At 38.7% G+C, this 22,853-nt stretch overlaps 1 protein-coding gene across 1 annotated transcript in view; it reads left to right on the top strand.

Moving 5' to 3' along the window:
• LOC127622077 (sodium/potassium-transporting ATPase subunit beta-1-interacting protein 2-like) overlaps positions 1-22,853 on the top strand; it is a 217,039-nt gene that overhangs the window by 43,795 nt on the left and 150,391 nt on the right. Inside the window, exons 2-3 of the mRNA XM_052096009.1 lie at positions 14,228-14,365; positions 19,734-19,814. Of these exons, the coding sequence (XP_051951969.1) occupies positions 14,228-14,365; positions 19,734-19,814 (219 nt within the window). The remainder of the gene's footprint in view (positions 1-14,227; positions 14,366-19,733; positions 19,815-22,853) is intronic.

The raw sequence follows: 22,853 nt of genomic DNA on the forward strand, positions 1-22,853 counted from the left end.
TGCGACGAGCAGCGGCAGATTCTAGGTTCGTCACGCTGGCCAGTACACCCATCCATATTGATGAGGGGTGGCTTTTACTGGGTACAAGCTGGAGAAGTGTCCAGGCTTGCCACTATAGTTTTTCTTAGCCAAGCTTCACTGCCTCGCTTCCAGGGGCAGTCGGATCCAGCCCACTTTTTACCTCAGGAGACGTGGTGGTGCTAGAGCTCAAGGCCAAATTTCCCCAATAGTGGGCCCATCCAGTGAGGAGCGTGACTACATAAACCACTCTGGATTTTTCAGTGGGGAATGAGGTGGGCTGGAGAGAAAACACATAGGAGCATTGTGACAGGAAAGATCTGTAGAACAATGGCTCACCATAATAGGGTGCTGGAGGGTTGAGGTGAAGACACCAGCAGGTTTGGGGGTCGGCAGGGGGTTGAGGAGGTGCAGCGATGGGGCCGGGGTCAGCCGGGTTCCGATATTGTTGTAGATGGGCTGATAAGATGGCGAGGCAGGTCACCATGGTCCCCAGAACACAGTTGGTGGCAGTCAGTTGTTCATCGTGGTGGCCCAGTACCCCCTGCTGCAAAATGGTGGCCATGAGATTGCTTCAATCAGAGAGGTCCATATTGGCTGGTTTGTATCGTCAGGCTAGGTGGGAAGAGGACCCAAACAGGTAGGTGATAATTATCAAAAGTCTTTATTGAAGAATAAACACAGGAAAAGGAATGGTAAGCAACAAAAAACATTAACCAGTCCAGGACTGATTAGGGGAACCCAACAGGGCAGGAACGTCAGCCAACCAGCAGGGGCAGGAGAGAGCGACCCGAAGATGCCACAGAGGGGGGTAGCCGAGGAACGCAGCTTCGGTGGGGAGTGTTGAGGGAATTCCGCCAAGAGTGCTATCCACAGGAGGCACACAGGAATCCTCAGAGGGCAAATACAGAGGTAGAAAACCAGAGGAGTTGGAAAGAGAACGGCGAGGATGGCTGGTCCAAGAGTCTTGCTGGAAATGAGAAGATAAGTCTGGGAAGAGCACTGACAGGGAAACAGACAGATAGAGAAAACACAACACAATCCGACAGAGCTGAAAGAGTTCAGTGGGGTGTAACTGCTCATAGTGAAAAATACAAGACAATCGGGCACAAGAAAGCAGACATGAGGGGTTTAAATGGGGAGATGGAACAAAGGGGAAATGAGGAACAGGTGAGAGTCATTAAGGAAATTAGCCGTAATCTCTACCAGGAAGCCTGCGTGTGGTGAGCACATGGCGAATGATAACAAACAAAGGATACATGAGGGGTAACAAGAAGCATGCAGACAAAAGATACATTCACAGACAGATCAGCCAGATATACAAACTGTGTAATCTTTCTAGGCTAATATTGCCATCTTCTCTTTCGTCTTGAACAGTCAATATTCACAATTAAAGCTTAGCCTACCAATATACATTTTATTTTGCCATTATCCTTCAACTGAAATGCCCCCAACTTGAAAAACTTCTACCAGTTTTCCACTGGTAATTATAGTGGTTTCCAATTCAACATACCTTGTGGGCACCATACTGTATGACCTAATACTAGAATACTGTGTTACTACATACACAAAAGTATGTACTTTCCATTCACCAGTAAAGTATGTACTTTTAGTGTATGCAAATTGGGATTTATCCCATATATCTGTCAAAGTGGAGTTTGTACATTCTGCTGAAATAGATACCAGATACAAAAATAAAATGTAGTCCTCTGAAATGTTCTCATATTTTGTCTTCAAAATGAAATATTCAGTATAATTTTGTATTACATTCCACCGTTAACGCAATCTTTTTTATCTTGCCTCTGTGTCTGAGGGTGTAAAACACAATAACGTTGGCAGAGTGATTTTCTATTGGGGCCTTTTAGCCCTTTGTTTGGTTCCTGGTCAAAGAGCAATAGTCCAAGTATATGAAAAAGCCCATTGTGCTCTATAGATAATGAATAACATTTTTCAAACTCGGATACATTCTGACAGCAGCTATGGAATCTCTTCCATATTTAAACACATCATTGTCTCTATTACATGCTATGGCTGACACTGGAAGTCATCAACATAGTCTATTACAAATAACTCATTCACTCTTCAAATGTCCAACATGCGTCATTCAGCGTGGAATGCTGATTGTCAGAATGGAAAGTGTTCGCCGTGGTAATGAACGCTGCCATGAGATCTTTCAGACAGCTGTATATATGTAAATAACCTTATGCAATTTCAGTAACCTCTTGGATGTGTGTAAATATTCATTACATTGCTTTATAGGCGTTCAGGCACTGAGTTTGTTTATTTCTCCTGAGATGGGCTACAAACAAATTTGAGAGTCCACAAAAATAGTCTTTGCTTAGTGTATGAGTAAAGATATTTGAGAGATTCAAATCATATCTCTCAAGACCTATTTGACCATGACCAAGAATGTTGTCAGATATTTATTTTTACAGTATCTTTTTACTGCTGCTTATTGGAGTTTAAAGAGGCCATATAATGAAATCTGATTTTTCTTAATATTTTGAAGTCAAAGAGCTTGGTGTACTGAGAAAACAGACTGTAAGAACTCAAAACTTCCCTGAAAAACTGAAGAACTAACAATAGTACTGTATGTGGTAAAACCATATACTGTATTTCTAATTATCAGCTAAATAATATATACCTTGAAACTGCTCGAGTCATTATAGCCTCAGTGTTTTTTAATCATGCTTATTGAGGGACATTAGGCTGTCCGGAATGTTTTAGAATGGAACTTGCTAAAAACTTTTCATTGGATATGACAGATGCCATTATAATTCACATCAAAACCAGTCCTTTTATGTTTTCAGAAATGTATGGTAAATTCTGCCAGTTATCCCCATTAAATCATCATTAAATCATCATACTTAATTTAGTCTCAGATTGAACCATCAAAGCGTCCTGGATTCATCTTATCTTGTCTTCGTGTGCACCTCTGCAGGCAGTGCCCTCATCCAAAGAGGAACAAAGGAAGTGCATAATGATGTACCGCATGTCAAAGTGATGGTTTCCTGTCATTATAGTCACTAGATGAGGAAAGCAGCTCTTTACGACCATCACCTGTTCACTCTTTCGTTCTCCATATGACATTAGTTGGTGTCCATCCTTTCTTTGATTCTTTCTTTCCTCCCGTCCTTCATTTCTTCGATTCTTGTGGACAATTTGGACTAATTTGCCTTACCAACTGGACGTTTTTGCTACTTTTAGAACTGCTATTAAATCTCCTGCTCATTATGAGACATCACTAAATTAGTCTAATTATACAGTTGATAAGTAACTTAATGAAAAAGTGAAGTATATTAAAAGCATCATCTTTCTTTCAGTACATTTTCCCTAATGACATTTTCTGTCGACTGTGAAAATCAGAACTACACACTTAAAAAACAATGGTTCTAAATAGCACCCAATAAGGGGCATTTGGCTTGTAACAATAGCAGAACCCTTTTTGGTGCTAAATAGAAACCTTTTTTAAAGGTTCCATATATAACCTTCCTTTGAAAGTGCTATTTAGAACCACAATAATGCTATAAAGAACCTCTTTGATGCAAGGAATGATTTTTTCTATTCGTCTATACAGTATATCTGTTCCTATAATATATTATAGCCTAAAGTATGGTTTTACATTTAATATAACCAAGCAAACAAACAAACAAATACAAGTGTGTGTCAATTAAGGACTTTTATTTTCTATTTAATGTTTTTTTTTGGTTGAAAAAATAACAATGCTTTTACAGCAATCATAAGTTGAATACATTAATACATTATTGTGATTATATAACTCAAAATGCATAAAACACTCACATTAATAAATACATCAACAAATACATAACGTGAAAGAGTAAATAAATGCATATGTACATGAAATAGCAGATCCCTGCATTGCTTCACACATTAAGGCTGGGATAGAAACTTGTACATTCTTTTATCTTTTAGATATAGAGTATTTTTCTTCCATACTGACAACCAATCCTTCAAGGAAGAACAATGTCCCATGGAAACACAAAATAGATATAATTAAGGCTAAACTAAACTGAAGGCTTCACTAAAATATCTGCACAATTCTCAATGATTTCTTCACCATCCATCACTGTGTATTTTGGTGTATTTGAGTGGCAGTCCCTCTCTGCAGGTAATGAGTTGTGGGGTCCAACAGCATCTGTCTGAATAGAAATACACAATAACCGTAGGTTCAGTGTCAGTGTTTCATTATATGTGGACAATGTAAGTGAGCCCTTCACAATGTGAAAAAGAAAAAGTGAAATATGGTGTGATAGTTTATTTGTATTTATTTATTTAGTGATTGGTCAAAATATTTAGGCATAAACCCATGTAAATAATTGAAACATTGCAAAATTCTATATGAATCACAAATTCAGTCTTTATCACTCAGGTGCTTAGTGGAGAAGTGGAGAGAAGTATTCTCACATAGCACAGCTGGAAGACATAGTGTAGCTGCTTTTTAACTGTAAACCTATGACACAAATAAATTACATTGTATTAATGAATTGTAGTGTGTAATCTATTAGCAAAAATCTATATGAAACAAAGAGAGTTAAAAGTACTTAAAACTCACATAATCTGATAGATTTTAGGCAGGCACATGCTGTTAAAAGAGCAGACAATGAATCATACCCAGGGTGGGATGGATACCTGAAATCACAATAAAAATTCAAAATGACCCCCTTTCTCAGAACATTATGTCAGCATTTTAAAGAAAATGACAAAAATGGCAGCTCACCTCTTGAATTGGTTTCTTGTATTTTCTGGTAGATGTCTATAAAATAAAGAAAGACATTCTTATGGCTAGAAAACCACCAGTTACAGAAAGTTTTAATTTGTAAAGGTTGAAATTTAAATGACTTAATATGGACTTGTTCAAAATTTTCCAAAAACGTACCCATGCGCTGTGCTGTCTTTATCAAGCAGGACAAAACCGTCTGTTGTCTGATAACAGGCATAGTTTCATTCGTTCCGTGATTATTATTTAGAGGTTATTATAAGCACTAATGTCGGTCCATCAGTCGCATGCCCTGCAGGGAGTGAAAAACAAATGTTGTGAGATCTAGGTCGTATGATCAAGATTATTATATATATATTTGCAAAAAATAACTGAATGCAGGTTTTTATTTGGACTATGTAAGGCTACAGTTCTAAATCTAAATGTTAATGCGCTCTGAGTAAAATAACTTATATTTATTGTTATTGAATGCATAAACAACAATGTTGCAACAAGAAAAATGATTTTCCGCAATTAGTCATGCAAAGGCTTAAAGTAGTAACAGCTTGTGGAAAGTTCAACCGTACAGTTTTTCTAGGATTTTTATGACATGAATGTGATCACCCAACATGAACCGTTACAGCCATAGCAGTAACAAAAGGAGTATACATCATGACTTAAAATCAAGCTTACCCGTGGTGATACAGTCTGAATAGCTGTTGGTTGAGTTGCCAGGACTCCAGTGCCACGAGTGAATCAATGACACGGTGGCTTTGGAAGAATTTTTTGTCAGTTATATTCAAAAACCAAAAGGGCGGGAACAAAGAACCCCTAATTCACAATGCAAAGAACCATTTCAGTATCTTCAGGAAGATATGGTTCTTAATAGAACTATTAAGGTCAGTAAAGATCCTATGAAGTAACATAATGACAGGAGGGGGGCAAACACAGCAATTCACCTACCCACCGAGTTTTGGGGCATTTTGATATGTATCAATTATTGGACAAAAGCATGAAAGTGAGAAGAGTGAAAATTATCTGAATATGGTCACTTTACCTTGTGATTTTGTATTCTTCACTGTAATGCCAGCTCATGCATGAGGCAGCACAGTGATTGCATGGAAGCTTTCATTTTCCTGAATTATGTAGTGAAATGCTCACAATCGAATTAAGTATTAGTGTACTCTACAACCAACCACATCTTACAGTTTATGCATATAACTCATATTTATTGACGTTACTGTTACTATGTTACTAATGACTAAAAATAACAAATAAATAACTACTTTACCCTTAAAAATAAAAAATGAGTTCTATCATTGTTTTCAATGATTTGCATATAACCTGTACATATCTTTTAACATCTCAAAAATGTGTTTGGGGATTTTATGACTATAAAGAGTTACGAAGGATAAGGAGGACACGAAGATGAGTTGTTCCTCTCAGGTAGGGATTTTAGTGGGCACGCAGCAGAGCTCACAGCTTCACAAATAACAAACTCAGTAAACATAAAAGTTCTCCGACTTCGGGGAACACGCCAACTCTGGACTGATGTGTCGTTCTCTCTCCCCCACTGCCCGTGGCGTGGGTGTTTTATCCGCTCTCCACGTGCTCACTGAAATTAGAGACAAGTGTTAGACATAATTTGGCTCAGGTGTAAGTGCCCTTACCGCTTCCCTCTCTCAGGACGGGCACTTGACCACACCCCCGCTGCCACAATGACCTTTTAAAGGCAATTCTGAGAAACATCAATTTGTGTTGTGATATTCGATAAATTGCTTTGCCCTAGTTTATACATACATTAACTGTTTACACTCACTCTTTAAATACCTCCACATCTAAAAAAAACATTCCTGTCCTGTACACACCAAGTTAATGTGTCATAGTTTAATTAACCATGCAGTTCTGCAGTATCTTGGTTAATTTTGCAGTCTCATCTCTGCAGAGCAGCATTAAAATCACTGGCAGTAGTAACAGATGGGATTGGATTACTGACGGACAATGGAGGCAGGCCAAGAGGCATCTTCCCTCTGCCGTGCTGCATGGGAGGTTTCTTCATTAGCCTGGTCTCATTCCATAGTTAATGCTCTGTGGCTTTAACGCTGGGAACACTACAACTCGGCCAACCTCGTTTGAATGCGCCTTGAAGCTCTCTATTCAACCTGCCTCAACTGATTGATTGGCTTTTGTCTATCTGATTAAAGGCTGCTCGTGTCCCCTCACACCGAAAGAAATATAAATGGGGAAAAGGGAGAGAGAAACGGGAGTAGAGCGAGAGAGGATGAGAGACGGAGAGAAAGCAAAAGGTTGAGAGAATGAGATTCGGCCTTGTCACAGGGAGAATATACTTTAATCTTAATCAGGGACTGAAAACCAGAGCGTGCGCTGTAGCGGATAATCACTAATGGGATGCTTGTACTGCCAAGTAATAATCATAAGGAAACATTATGTGCTTATGTGAAAGGGAAAATATCATTACATGAATTGTTTACGCTGACCTTTAGATTCGACATACATTTTAGAATTTGTTAAGTGATGGTTTCTGAACCCCCCACCCCCCCTCCCCCCACACACTCCTCATTGTCAATTTACCACGGATAAAGCAATATTCTGTGTTTAATACAAGTTTTAGGCATAATGTTGATTACCACAAAATTGAGTTTCAACTTGTCCTTCCTTTCTTTAAAAGATGTGAAAATCTGGGTTACAGTATGTAAATTAGGCCAAATAGCCACAAGACGTAAACAAAGTGTTAACATGATTTTAGTGTGATAAAATCACTTACTAACTTTTGCTGTGTAGAGTTATATCCAATTTGAAAATGTAGTTGTCATAACGACACAACACAACATAAACCCTAAAACCACTGTAAAAATAACAATTAACCCTTTGCACATACGATCAAACTAGTGCGATTTCACTAGGCTGGGCTCAGCAAGATACCAAACTACGCAATGTTAAAATCGCTGTAACATATGGCCTCAAGTGGCTCATTGGTTTATAAAAGTGCTGCAACATATAGGGATATGACTTTCAACGCCAGTGTTAAATAAATAATGACATGTATTAATATTAATAGTCACAATAAACAATTCTTCCACCAAATAATGCATTTTATTTGCTAATCTATTGGCTGGTTACAATTTTAATGGTTTTTAGCAATGTACCCATAGCTCAAATGGTTAATAGCAAATAATGTAAAGTTATGGATGTGATTCCCAGGGTATGCGCATACTAATATAATGTTTAACTTGAAGTCGTGTTGTATAAAAGCATCTGTCAAATTAAGAAATGTAAATTATTCCAATTTAATGTTGGATTCAATTAATGTGTAGTCCCAAGTGTGCGTAGAATGGCTATTTTACAACTCCTTTGAATGCAGCTCACCCAAATCTTAGAGCTATCAGTCTACTAATATGATTTATTATAGAATTAAGTCAATATTATTCTATTAAATACTATTCCAATTTCCAACCTAACTTTTAATAAACTTTTTCTGCATCTCTTTGCGTCAGTGTTTGGTCAACAGTTTTGAAGAACTTCATTCTTTAAGTAGATCCTATTTAATCCTGTGTCCACTGTTAAGCCAATTAAAGGATTTCCCTCTCTTATTTATAGATTTAATTACTAGGCTTGGGATCTATGCCTTTTCACGATTAGATACTCTGAAAAATTACCAGATGATTATCGATATATATACATTTTTTCAAAATAGTCTTTGTCTCTTCAGACATGTTTCTCAACACAAACTTGGTAATTAAAGGGGTCACACACTGGACTTATCTGGGGGATGACATCACGCATTCTAAAATTCAAAACAATCATTCATTTTCTACAAAAGGTAGAAACACACCACCAAAGCTCAGCGTAAACATTCTGTAGTGCTATGGAGCAGAAGTCACATAGTTTTCCATCAAATTAGAGTCATATCATTATCAAAGGACAAAAATTATTTGTCCATTATGATGGATATTCCTACTTGATATTGCCGATCTCAGAAGATGACGTGTAAGGAATCAAAACTGCAATGCTCCTGTTGGCTTAACAGGTGTTTGACTGTCACCAAAGATGTCTTCTAGCAACCCAAATGGTAAACAATGCTTCAACAATAGCATTTGTGCTACAAGTGTACGATTACGAAAAGAGAGTATAATATACCATGTTTTATACACCTGTTCTGCAGGCACTTTAATATCATGTAATGTAGGAACTTTGACTCATTTATCGATATCACTTAATAAAAGTGTATCTCTTACTTTGTATATCTCTCTGAGTGCCGATATACTTGTTTGACGTCACGCGCCTGCATCTCAGTGAAATTGCACACGTTTCCCAGTTGGAATTCTGACTTCAAGTGGCATTCCATTGCAATTTTCCTTGTAGGAAGTTGGAAAATCTGACTTTCCTAATTTAATGGAACACAGCTGGCTCCAGCTCCTCCTTTGTGTGTTTGTGATCGTGACCAGCTTCAGTAAATGGTATAACGTTATTACTCCAGACTGTTAAACAAAGCCCATCTCTGGGGCCTGGGTAGCTCAGCTAGTAAAGTAGCTGACTACCGCCCCTGGAGTTCATGAATTCGAATCCAGGGCGTGCTGAGTGAATCCAGCCAGGTATTCTAAGGAACCAAATTGGCCTGGTTGCTAGGGAGGGTAGAGTCACATAGGTTAACCTCCTCACGGTCGCTATAATGTGGTTCTTGCTCTCAGTGGTGCGCGTGGTGAGTTGTGCGTGGATGCCACAGAGAATAGCGTGAAGCCTCCACACGCACTATGTCTCCGTGGTAATGTGCTCAACAAGCCACTTGATAAGATGCGCAGATTGACGGTATCATACGCAGAGGCAACTGAGATTCGGATTGAGGTGAGTCACTACGCCACCACGAGGACTTAGAGCGCATTGGGAATTATTTTTTGGAGAAAACCAAAAAAAAAAAAAAAACACATAGCCCATTTAAGAGAATTGGAAAGCATGCCAATTGGGCCTCTAATTTAAAGCTAATTTAAAGCCAGAGTAAATGGACAAATAAATAACGAAAGAAAGGAAAAGATGGAAATCCAAAAACTTGTCATCTGAGCAGATAAGTGCCATATCTTATGCTGTTGTTTTGACTTATTGGAAACATTGATGTTTTGAAATAAATGACATTACAAAAGTTAGGCAGCGTTTGTTAACATCAGACATAACTATTGCTATAAGGTCAAATGTTGATACGTTTTTATAACTGCAGGATATTCTGGCCAAATAGACCATGGTAGTAACTCATTTATAGATATAGTCATTGTTACCAACCAGTGGTCAATGTGATTTCAAGACTCGCATGTCCTTGGCAAGCCTAGGACTAAAGGATTTATTTATTTAAATTATTGCTGTTACAAAGAAAAATACACACGTGTGCTAGCAAGTGAAAATGTTCTGCACCAATTACAGTATAATTATTGTATTTCACTGCACACACACAGACATGGAGTTGTCGCCACCTCTGAAGAGCCAAGCCTATGTTGATTCAGGTTTTATTAGTCACTTTCCCTTTTTGCTTGTAGACTCTGCTCTGTTCGGGTTTCTTTGTTTTTTTCAAAGTGATTCCCTTGAGGTTTGCCAATTTGAATGATCCATGGTCAATTTTTTTCTCGTTCGTTGTGACAACAAACTTGTAGTTTCAGCTACTCCCACACGCACCCAGAGAATCTTATTTTCTCTGTGTATGGAAATGACGTCAACACGCACAGGCGAATGATGTATGTATGCAATTTCCTTCTAAATCCATCTTCTAAAGACAGCTCTAAAATATTTATAATATAATATCATTATTATAGGTTTATCAAAGTAAATACATAGTTTGGAAGATAGAGTTTTGTTGCACTCTATCATTAATAACATTTTGTTAACTTTTAAAAAAAAGTTTATTTTAATATATCAGTGCCTCAAAATATATTGATAAAATAATGCGCCGATCAATAAATATATCTATATTTTATGACATCACTAATAATTACTCATGTATGCAAAAATGTCCTGATAAATTTGTCACTCTAAGCACAGCTGCCCTTACAGCTGTTTACATTACTGTTTATAAAAGGGGTCCCAGGGGCCACTTTAATGATGACCAGGCCCCCACCTCAAACAAAGCCCTGCAGCCTTTCTATAAAATATTTAAGACTTCTTTTCCCCCATTGGACCTATAGTACATGTTAATGTTCTTTGGGAATTCCGTCAATAACCCCAGGTGTCCACAATAGCCTGATGGAAAAAACTGTGAATTTAAGTGTTATTAAGACATTTGTCTACAAACCATATCCCCGACCAACATGGTGTAATTAGCTATATTTGCATTTTGCGAACTAGCTACACACATGGCAGGTTGTATTTTGTGCTAGCATATGGCCTCCCTTCAACAGCGTGTCACTGTGGTTTATTCGTTGATTTCAGGGTGGCAGCAGTTTTTAAAAAGACTTCTTAAATGTAATGGAATTGCTGAGTTTGGTCAATCAATCGTCTTTTATCCCTTGGTTTGTAGCAACTCCACAGCTATGAGCTAACAATGGCTGTGAGAACAGGCCGTGATGCATGGCTCATTGGAGAGGAAGAGCTTTTTATATAGGTATTATGGATCAGGGAAGGGTGTGTTATCGCACACTTTGGCTTCTGTTGCCCTTCCCAACTGTTTTTGGTGGATAATGGAAAGCAACCTATTAAGGAAACAGATGGTAATACATCCATCTATTTAGTCTTCTGCATCACCAGACAATTATTGAAGAATTATGGAGGACAGCCAAGACAAATAGCAAGAGCAGGAATTGTTTGACGGCAGACATCATGTGACATGACTAGCAAAAGCAAACCAAAAAACAGAGTTTTATTAGTTGCCATCTTAGATGTTTCCTGTCAAATTCCTTTGCATAAGCAAATGTTGACATTTGGCAGGAGTATGGAGATATACAATGAGTTTGGATAACATAGCTAAGACCATTTGGTCTTTGAAGAATTTGATGAGAATTGTTTGAGTTCATGTTAAGATCTTTGACTTATTTACATTTAAATGTATTCATTTGGCAGATGCTTTTATCCAAAGTGACTCAAAAGAGGAATAATACATGAGTGATTCATCTCAACACTTGTGTCATGTTCTCAGAAATGTAATCTGTGTGTCCAATTTGGTTTCATAAATTTTTGAAAAACCTTTAAAGCATACTTTAAAATTGTGGTTTAACCAAAAAGTTAAAAGTATTATAATATTTTCTTTGCACCTTGAATACCTGAGAGTATGAACAACTTAATCATTCATTTCCAAAATGTTGTCAAACACATTTTTCAAAATATGTAAATATTATGCATTTTTTAGTAAAAAATATTAAGAAATGTTCTCAGGGTAAAACCATATGAACAAAATGTGCCTTTTCATAAAACTGTCCAAATAAATCAGATGCTTTTTAAAACCTTGCACTCTTGAGGGTCTAAAGGCCCTGTTTTATGGTTTTTATGGTCAACATAAAAACTAAAATAACTACCTACATGTTGGTTACACACCCAATGACTTTGATTTGGTGGGCAAAAGCGTTTTTAATAATTTTTTAAAACACTATTGTTTCACTGCTTGTTTTTTTAAGATATACTGTAATAATAAAAGATTATTCTTTACTAGTCATGGAATTTCAGCTTTTTATGAGACTTTGACTTATTTCTTTTTTACTGTCTCTGGACACCACATTACATTTTTTACTTTAAGTCCCAGAACAAATATCAATATGACTTTAAACTCAGCAACTGGAAAATTTCATCACAGAAGAACTTCCGTTTTGGATGATGGTGTGCTGTTTCACCAACTAAATCAGCAAGACTGTCTTGGTTAACCAGCTCCACCAGCAATGTTTTGGCATGGCTATGCTGGTCCACCAGTTAGACCAGTAACAAAACAGCCCTAACATCATAAACCAGCATTGACCAACATAATAACATGTTTATTCAGCAGCGACGGAAACATTTTTTTTGTCTTCTGTTCAGACACAAAACTAAAAGATTCTTGGCTTGATGAGTTCCTAATCAGGAGACTTTTGTGAAGTGTGCTGGTATTGCTTTGTGTCAGTATAGCTTTCATTTTGATGGAAGAAAAAAAGTGTTTTAGACAGGCATGCTTTCCAGATGTACACTAGCAGAACATGTGCAAAAGAAGCGGCCAGACAAAGGCAGACACATCCCTTGGGGAGATGAGGGCGGATGGGGGTGTCACAAACTGTTCATCATTGGGCAGAAATGGACAGGATTCACATATTAATAGCCTGTATAGCATTATCTGCTGGTGATAGATTTCTCACATGAGTCATCTCTCAATTATGTAGACGTTTTTACCTGACATTGTTTTGGCTGCATCTTAGTGCGACTGTAAGACTTTGTTCAGACAAGCAGCAAAAAAAATTGTTTTTTTATATTCTAATGCAAAAAATACTTGGAATCTGATGTTGATAAACCTGATATCCATGTGTAATTTCAAATTTGATTAAAATCTGACTTTTTTTGAAAATCAGATCTGTTATCAAGTAAATTTTGTCATCACTCAAGATGCAACCTGTATGAAGTGCGCAATATTGTCTGCAGCTGTAGTGGAATATGGAAATGGATCAGATTTCATAACTTGTAAAATGACATTGCGGACAGTCAATCCTAAAGATTGGATTTAAAAATTAAATCTTATTTGTGTGCAGTGTGAACAAAGCCAAAGTCATTTGATATTCATATTGCTATTCAACTCTCTAAAGCATCTATTTATGTTCACTTGAGTTGTTGTTTGTTGAGGTCACAATGACATTGATGTTTTTAGTGGCTTTTCAACCTTCTTTGAGACGTTTTTCTCTTTACATGCCTCCCTCACAGCAGTATCTCAGGCAAAGCGAATGATCCAATAGCGTGATTTTTTGTTGTTTAATTTCCAGGAAAGACCTTGAGGTTTCAGATTGTCAAATTCTGCTTCTCTTGTGGCATGTGGTGAATGTAGCTGGAGGCATGGGTGCCATTAGCATTAGCTTTAGGAGGCTGGCTGCTTGTAGCTCCTTTGGGGATAAAGCTATGACCTCTTCCCACTCTGCTTTGAAAGTGCCATAGCTTGTGGTATTGACATCAGTGTCATGTCCAATCAGTGGCTGTGACTGGATCATGCAGAGCTACGAGTCTGGACTTGCCAGCTTAAATTTTTTTTTCAAAGTCATTTCTGGTTTTGTGGGTGGTGGGGGTTTATCTCCGGAGAGCCCAACGCCTCGGTCCTAATGAATTGCCTTCATGACAGGGGTATTCCTTTGACATGTCGTCAGTACTTGCGTGTAGCTTCACATGTGGTCTTCAGAGCTCTGTATTATCCTGCATTACAGCTGACATCAGAAGTGACCCCTCAAGCTGGTTTAATAGGAAATGAAAAGCAAATGTTTCTATGACTTTATGCAAATAAATGCTCATATGCAAATAATGTTTTTCATATCTTCTCCTTGTGTGTTTTATCTCTAGATCAGCATCTTGGAAAGGCAGATATTTGATTTCCTCGGATATCAGTGGGCTCCTATTCTCACAAACTTCATCCACATCATCACAGTGATTCTAGGCCTCTTTGGGACAGTACAGTTCAGACCGCGATATGTTACTGGGGTGAGTTTCCACATATTTTCATGTTAAATATACTGTACAACGGCTTGACAGCCCAACATTCGAATGACCACTGACGAGGAAAACAGCTAAAACAATGTGTCTTGCGCCAACAATTATGTGTCATGCAGGTTTTTTTAAACTATACATCGTCACTCCTAACACAATTCTGTTTGAATGATGTTAGCTATTAAGATGCAAACCAGACAGTTTTGCTATCATATATTTACATTTTCTATACATAGATGACTTAAAAAAAAGAGCCTAATGAAGTGTTTATTTTTGTTGGATATATTTTTACTTATGTATTATTTCCTTATTTGCAGTGCTTTGAGATGTAGAGTTTCTTGAGGAAAGTTTATAATAATAATAATAATAATACTAGTCAACAACATCAGACTAAAATGTGGCTTAATGTGAAATTTAGCACTTAGGTTGATTTAAAACAAAAAAAAAAAAAATGTATGACTATGTTTGTCAAGTTGTACATTTTTATTTTTATTTTTAGAGAAATGTAACTATATTGTGATATATACAGTATATTGTTATATATATATATATATATATATATATATATATATATATATATATATATATATATACCTCTGCGACACTCCACCAATCAGGTCTGTATGGTAGAGTGGCCAGACGGAAGCCACTCCTCAGTAAAAGGCACATGACAGCCCACCTGGTGTTTGCCGAAAGGTACCTGAAGGACTCTCAGACCTCTCAGATGAGAAACCAAATTCTGTGGTCTGATGAAACAAAGACTGAACTGCTGAATGCAGCAATGTACAGAGACATCTTTGATGAAAACCTGCTCCAGAGCGCTCTGGACTTCAGATTGGGGCAAAGGTTCATCTTCCAACAGGACAACGACCCTAAGCACACAGCCAAGATAACAAAGGAGTGGCTACGGGACAACTCTGTGAATGTCCTTGAGTGGCCCAGCCAGAGCCCAGACTTTAACCTGATTGAACATCTCTGGAGAGATCTGAAAATGGCTGTGCTCTGACACTCCCCATCTAACCTGATGGAGCTTGAGAGGTCCTGCAAAGAAGAATTTGAGAAACTGCCCTAAAATAGGTGTGCCAAGCTTGTAGCATCATACACAAAAATATTTGAGGCTGTAATTGGTGCCAAAGGTGCTTCAACAAAGTATTGAGCGAAGGCTTGTGAATAATTATGTACATGTGATTTTTTTTTGTTTTTTATTTTGAATAAATTTGCAACGATTTCAAACAAACTTCCTTCATGTTGTCATTATGGGGAATTGTTTGTAGGATTTTGAGGAAAATAATGAATTTAATCAATTTTGGAATAAGGCTGTAACCAAAATGTGGAAAAAGTGAAGCGCTGTGAATACTTTCCGGATGCACTGTATATATATATATATATAGTGTATATAAACTCATAAAAGGATTCAACAACTAAGATATAAACTGAACAAGTTTCACAGACATGTAACTAACAGAAATGGAATAATGTGTCCCCAAACAAAGGGGGGCTCAAAATCAAAAGTAACAGTCAGTATCTGGTGTGGCCACCAGCTTTATTAAGTACTGCAGTGCATCTCCACCTCATGGACTGCACCAGATTTGCCAGTTCTTGCTGTGAGATGTTACCCCACTCTTCCACCAAGTCACTTGCAAGTTCCCGGATATTTCTGGGCAGAATGGCCCTAGCCCTCACCCTCCATTCCAACAGTTCCCAGACACCATTGCCATGGCAGAACACTGATATTCCTGTCTTGCAGGAAATCATGCACAGAACAAGCAGTATTGCTGGTGGCATTGTCATGCTTGAGGGTCATATCAGGATGAGGGCCATCAGGAAGGGTACCACATGGGGGAGGATGATGTCTTCCCTGTAATGCACAGCATTGAGATTGTCTGAAATGACAACAAGCTCAGTCCGATGATGCTGTGACACACCACCCCAGACCATGACGGACCCTCCACCTCCAAATCGATCCCACTCCAGAGTACAGGCCTCGATGTAATGCTCATTTCTTCGATGATAAATGTGAGTCGATCATCAGCCCTGGTGAGACAAAACTGCAACTTTTTGCCAGTCTTGTCTTGTCCAGCGAAGGTGGGGTTGTGCTCATAGGCAACGTTGTTGCCGGTGATGTCTGGTAAAGACCTGCCTTATAACAGGCTTACAAGCCCTCAATCCAGCCTCTCTCAGCCTATTGCGGACAGTCTGAGCACTGATGGACGGATTCCTGGTGTAACTCGGGCCGTTGTTGTTGCGATCATGTACCTGTCATGAAGGTGTGATATTCGAATATACCGATCCTGTGCAGGTGTTGTACACATGGTCTGCCACTGTGAGGACGATCAGTTGTCCTTCATGTCTCCCTGTAGTGCTGTCTCAGGCACCTCACAGTACGGACATTGCAATTTATTTCCATGTCCACATCTGCAGTCCTCATGCCTCCGTGCAGCATGCCTAAGGCACGTTCACGTAGATGAGCAGAGACCCTGAGCATCTTTCTTTTGGTGTTTTTCAGAGTCAGTAGAAAGGTCTCTTTAGTGTCCTAAGTTTTTATAACTATGACATTAATTGCCTACCGTCTATAAGCTGTTAGTGTCTTAACGACCGTTCCACAGGTGCATGTTCACACATTTTTTATGGTTCCTTGAACAAGCATGGACAAGCATGGAAATATTTTATCTTAAAATAAAGATCTGTAAAGTTATTTGGATTTGTACAAAATGATCTTTAAAATACAATGTCCTGAAAAAGGGACGTTTCTTTTTTTTTGCTGCGTTTACATCGTTATCTTGATAAAAATGACTCATATCATGATAAAAGATTTTGGTCATATCACCCATCCCTAATCCAAACTAATCTGTTTTTTGTTTAAAAACTTAATTTTCTGTTAAAAATGTAGTTGTTTTCCAAAGTATGCTGTAATGGAGAGTTTTATAGTGGAGGAAAACGCTGTTCTAGTGTAGATGAGAGGCGTAGTGAACTGGTCAATGGTATTATTGGAGAACAAGTTGTCATTTACCACATTAAGCACGTATGAGATCAGACCAAAAATTTATAATTTGAAAAAGGCTCTCATTTTTGTGACCATGTCACACAACTGAGATGAAACAGATCGCCTTTTTAGTGTTATGAGCCGCCCTTTGGAATAAACAACGTTCAATTTCTCAGTCAGTAGCAATGGCCAGCCAGAGAGAGAGAGAGTCTCCTACGGAGATAAATTGCTCACATTTGAACATTACTCTTGCTTATATCCGTTTTTGGGATGCTGTCAGGCCAGATACATTTTTATTCTAATTCAACTCGATATGTTCCAGTGGCTGGCAAAGGACTAAATGAGGTTCCTCTAAATGCCCACATCTTCTCATGACAACATGTCAGATTTGAAGATGGCAAAATTCCTCTTTGCGCTACACCAGTCTCAATGGTCTGGTGAGCTCAGCTTGCTTACACACGTTCTTTGGAGAAAGGTTAGGCCAAAACAGACGTCTCAATGATATGTTCATAACCTCCTCCCATGTTGGATTATGAAGCCTAATTGAAGTCAATGGCTCTGTCTAGACCCCATTCCACCCCCAGAAGTGAAGGAGGTTCCTTGTTATTCATCAGTGCGTGGGAAGTATGTCATGTCAAGATATGTCAACCATGCTCTAGTTGGAAGACAGGCATGGTGTGTTGATCTTTGCCCCCCAGCCCGAGGCATGCATATAAGACTGCATATCTCTAAATACAACTACCCTGTTTCTGACACCGCTGAAGATGGTCTCTACTCTTGTTCAAGGTCAGTCTTTATAAATGTCTGCAATGATGCCCTACCTGAGTAGATAATATCTGCTCGACTACATATTAGGCAACAAATCATTCTTATGTGAGACTTTAAAGGAGCCACCCGGGAGTGTGTGCACTATGAATTATTTGAACTAATGAGATTTTTCTGTGGAAGGTTTCTTATCTAGCTTAATTGGTCAACTATCTTCACCAGAAAGACCATTCTGGTTGACCATCATCTTTTGCTGGTATACCAGCATTAGCTAGAATAAAGCAGTATGGACCAGAAAACATCCTCAACAGAAGACCATTCTGGTTGACCATAAATGTTTGGCTGGTAAACCAGCATTAGCTAACATAAAACTTCAGTGACTAGTATGGAAATGCTCCAGACTTAAATAGCTTCAACAGAAACAGGTTAGTTGACCACCATTTTTGCTGGTGTATATCATGACCATGTTTAGCCACCAGCTTGACCAGCCCCAAACCAGCATCAACCAGCATGGACCAAAATGACAACGAACCTTGCTTCTTATTTAGCTTAACCAGCAAGACTTCCTTTGTCAACCATAATTTTTTGCTGGTTTTGCAGCATTGCTATGATGGTTCACCAGCTAGACCAACATTAAAATTGCATAAACCAGCATGAAAATTCATGAAGGCCTTAGCTGTTCTCTTCAGTATGTTTAATGAAGATGTAGAAAAATGCAACAAAATTGTACATTTGTAAAGTGAGGTTGTAGTGTCTTTGCGAAGCCTAATTTTTATGAAAGCTAAGTTCATATTGATCAATCTATTAGCAGGACTTTTCAAGAGCTATCAAAATGCACATCGTTAACTGCTCATTTTCAAGCGCCATAGGCCATGATTTTCTGCTCGACTCCCGTCAAGTAATTCAAATTGATTTTGCATTTCCCCTTGCTCAGTATTTCATTTTCACTCACCTGTATCACTTTGAATTAGATCAGATAAGTGTTATTTTATCTAAAGATCACTGCTTGCTTAACAAACCTCAGATTTCTCATGTGGTGCTACCACTCACATTTTAATCAGCAAAAACACTCTACAAGCTGGTAATGCTTGTCAACTAATACAGCATCCTGCACTATTTCCCTCATCTTTTAACAAATTTGTTTAACGTATTGTCAGTTTGCTTCATTCCCTAATGATGCGAAAGAGAATCAGACCTGTGTTTATTTAACCAAATTGTGCTTCATTTTCAGCGATACCCTACTGCGCCACCAGCGATTTAGCTGGGGCAATCTGTCTCATTGTTTTTTAATCACACAACGCTATTTCGATAAGCATTAGTGCTTGAACCAGTGAGCGAGCCACCCTCGGTAAATCCCACACAGGGTTCCTGCTTCCTTGGAGAAATACAGTCAGCGCTCACTGCTTCTTTGGCAGATTCCAGATCTGTGGAGGCTGTGGAGGCAATGTTTTAAGGAACACACATCAGAGAATTAATTACAGAGAAAATCTCCCACTTACACATTTACAGGCCATTTAATCATGCATATGCAAATGTGTTTGGTTAGTTGGTTATTGTGATTTGAGGTTGAGATAGCTCTCTCAATCACCTGCTACCTGTCTCTCTCTTTCACAGTATGCAGTCTGGTTGGTGCTCTGGGTCGCCTGGAATGTCTTCATCATCTGTTTCTATTTGGAAGTGGGTGACCTTTCAAAGGTAATGGCTGATTTCGTACTTGTTTTACAGTGAATTATCTCTCATACTGAGTAGCAGTGGGGGTTTGTGTGTGTGCGTGTGTGTGTTTGTGTTTGTGTGTGTGTGTGTGTGTGTGTGTGTGTGTGTGTGTGTGTGTGTGTGTGTGTGTGTGTGTGTGTGTGTCTGTGTGTTTATGAGTCTAAGCTCTTTAAGCATGTTATTTTGATTGTTTAAAGGTGGCCTTTTAATATATGTCACTGATTGTCAGCTGTAATTGAGGCTTTAGTAATGTATTAGTCCTTTTCTCAGTGATGCAAGGTCACAACTGGGTCTGAGAATCTATCCAGTGTTGGCAGAAGTGCTTGGACAGAGAGTTTAAGCTATGGACTTACTGTATGGACAAGCTGAAGTTTAATACTTGGATTAGTGGTTTGATCAAATCCCTCACCTTAAATTTGGACAATATTAACAGTGATGCTTGCCTTCGCAATAGCCATTGACTATGTAACTATAATTGAGCTTAGTCAGGGTGGTCACCCTTTAAAATGTATTTGCAAATGAAAAAGAGGTTGTGAGGGATAGAATCCATTCCATACTGTATGTATTAAAAAAAATGGACTGGATGAAAACTCACTAAACATTTAGATTGGACAACCTAATGAACAGACCCTACTTTATGTCCATTCCTTACAGCGTTGTTTTCTCTCAAATGAAATATGGTGTCGTATTTGTCAAATATGGTGGCATTGACCACCACTCAGAACAACTTAGCAACTGCATAGAACACCAGTGGTGAGTTTTTCTCAGACAAGCACAACTCATATTGTCATCAGTATCTTCAAATGTACAATTTAAAATGTACAAATCTAGTTTTTTTTAATAGATGCAGATTTGTTAAGAATTAATTCAGCTCTATTAGAAAGATTCACAGGCTTGGTAAAGATGAAACAACATTTATTTGATTAAATGATATTGAACCACAGAATATATTTTCTATTTTGGCGTAAGCCCTGTCTGGCTGTCCGATGAGAATGCTTCTCATCTGGAACCATCAGATACTGCCAGGGATAGGAGGCACTGGGCATAGAGCCCCTGTGCAGCATGGGACTCAACTGGTGGTGGTTGGGAGGTGGAGGATGCCATGTTGGTACACAGAAACAGAAAAGAGGTAAATTGAAAGCAGGATTTTAAAGCAATGGCTGATGTATGATTGGCTAAGAGCTAACAAGATAATGCATGCTTATGCTTGCATTTCTATTAGAAAGACTTGCAGGCTTGGTAAAGTTGACATGACATTTATTTGATGAAATGATATTGAACCACAGATTATATTTTCTCTTTTGGCGTAAGCCACATGGTAAGAACCGTGGAGGTGTGGGGCAGAAGGAGCTGGAGATTATAGATATCATTATGCTACTACCGCACCCCGAGTGGTCAGTTTTGGAGTGTTTAAAAAAAAAACAAAAGGGGAGAAATGTGCGTGGACTGGGTGGGTCCTTTCTGCATGAGTTTTAGTGGAATCTAAAATGGAGAGGTGTGAGGGGCTTAGTGTGGCAGAAGGTCCGAAATGTGCGGGCAGGGGATGGGAAGTATGCTGGCAGGGGAACATAGTCGATGAATCTCCTGAAAACAAAATAAAGAGTCAACGATTGGATTGAAAAAATCCTGGAATGTGCTCATCTGAGAGAATGAAGTGCAGTTGATGCCATCTCAGATGTCTCAGTAGATGCATAATGAGCCTGGAGGAGGACTGGCCTTAAAGATGATAGTGACGGCAGCAGTGTTGTTGCAAAATCAATGACATGTTTTCGTGCCTAGAGGGGAGCCCATAATATGCTGGTGATGACAGGGTAAATTCTGAAGATGCGGATAAAGGGGAGCTGAGCCAGAGAGTGAGAAATTCGTCTGGCTATTTCCCTGTGAACCATGCTCCTATAAAGTAGCCTCCAAGACCTATGGAGGGCACTTGTCTGTGAAAATGGTTTTCACAGCAAAAAGGTTTCAGGGTTTTTGTTATGGAAAAGGAAAATTCCATTCCAGAGATTCAGTAACGGGGACAAAAACTGGAGGTCCGATTGGCAGCCATCGTCAATAGATAGGTTGTCAGAGAGTTATCGACGGAAAGGGATAGCATGAGGAGGCAAGAGATCGAGCGGCCTTGATGGATGATGCCCATGGCAAACTAAGGTGACCCAAAGGGACAGGAGATCGCATATGGAAACTGAAACTGATGGGAGGAAGGAACTACAAACTAATGATCTGTCTAATTTATAGAGAGGCGGGGAAGCTTGCATCTTGGGGCAATCGAGCATGATGCCAGAAAATACGAGAGGCGTAAAGGGGCTTAATAGTAAGATGGAATGCCCAGCTTGTGAGAAAACTTGTTTAAACGTCCAAAGTGGAGCTGTTAGTGGCACAGGAAAAGAGGAGCAGAGAATCGGAGCAGGTGTGTATGGATGGGAATCCAGCATAAGCCTTCCGACAGAGAATTAAATGTGCAGACCACGTCTACAACCAACTGTGAGATGGACAGTGAAGTAAAATTTGCCACATGATGCCGAAATGTGCCAGTCAGGAGGGTTCTGTGCCCAGCCTTGGATGGGTTTGAAGTATGTAGATGGAAAAGATGTGATATTTGAAGCCGAAGCTCCTGTTAAACCCAGCAAAAAGATGCATTGTCCATGACATGTAAAGCTTATATAAGAAGCGCTAATGTGGCACAAGCCCTAATTACCTCACTGTAAATATATTGAACGGAGCAGAGAGCAAAATAAATTGGTAACTAAAAATAAAATTAATGACTTTAGACAAACGTAGTTATAGAACTAACCTAGAAAACATTTTGAGGAAGCACGTAAAATTAACTGTAGCGGAATTGAAATAATGAGCTTTGGAATTTTGAACACTGTGAAAAAACTAATCCAGCACAGGTTTTATCCAATGAGTAAATTAAACCTTACTTACTTGCTACTAAATGTAACTGCCCCAACCACGAGCACATTAAAAGTGAATGGAGCAATGACCAAAATACATTGATACTTAAAATAAAAATGTAATGTA

Source organism: Xyrauchen texanus, chromosome 28 (assembly GCF_025860055.1).
Source record: "Xyrauchen texanus isolate HMW12.3.18 chromosome 28, RBS_HiC_50CHRs, whole genome shotgun sequence".
In the NCBI taxonomy this organism is placed as follows: domain Eukaryota; kingdom Metazoa; phylum Chordata; class Actinopteri; order Cypriniformes; family Catostomidae; genus Xyrauchen; species Xyrauchen texanus.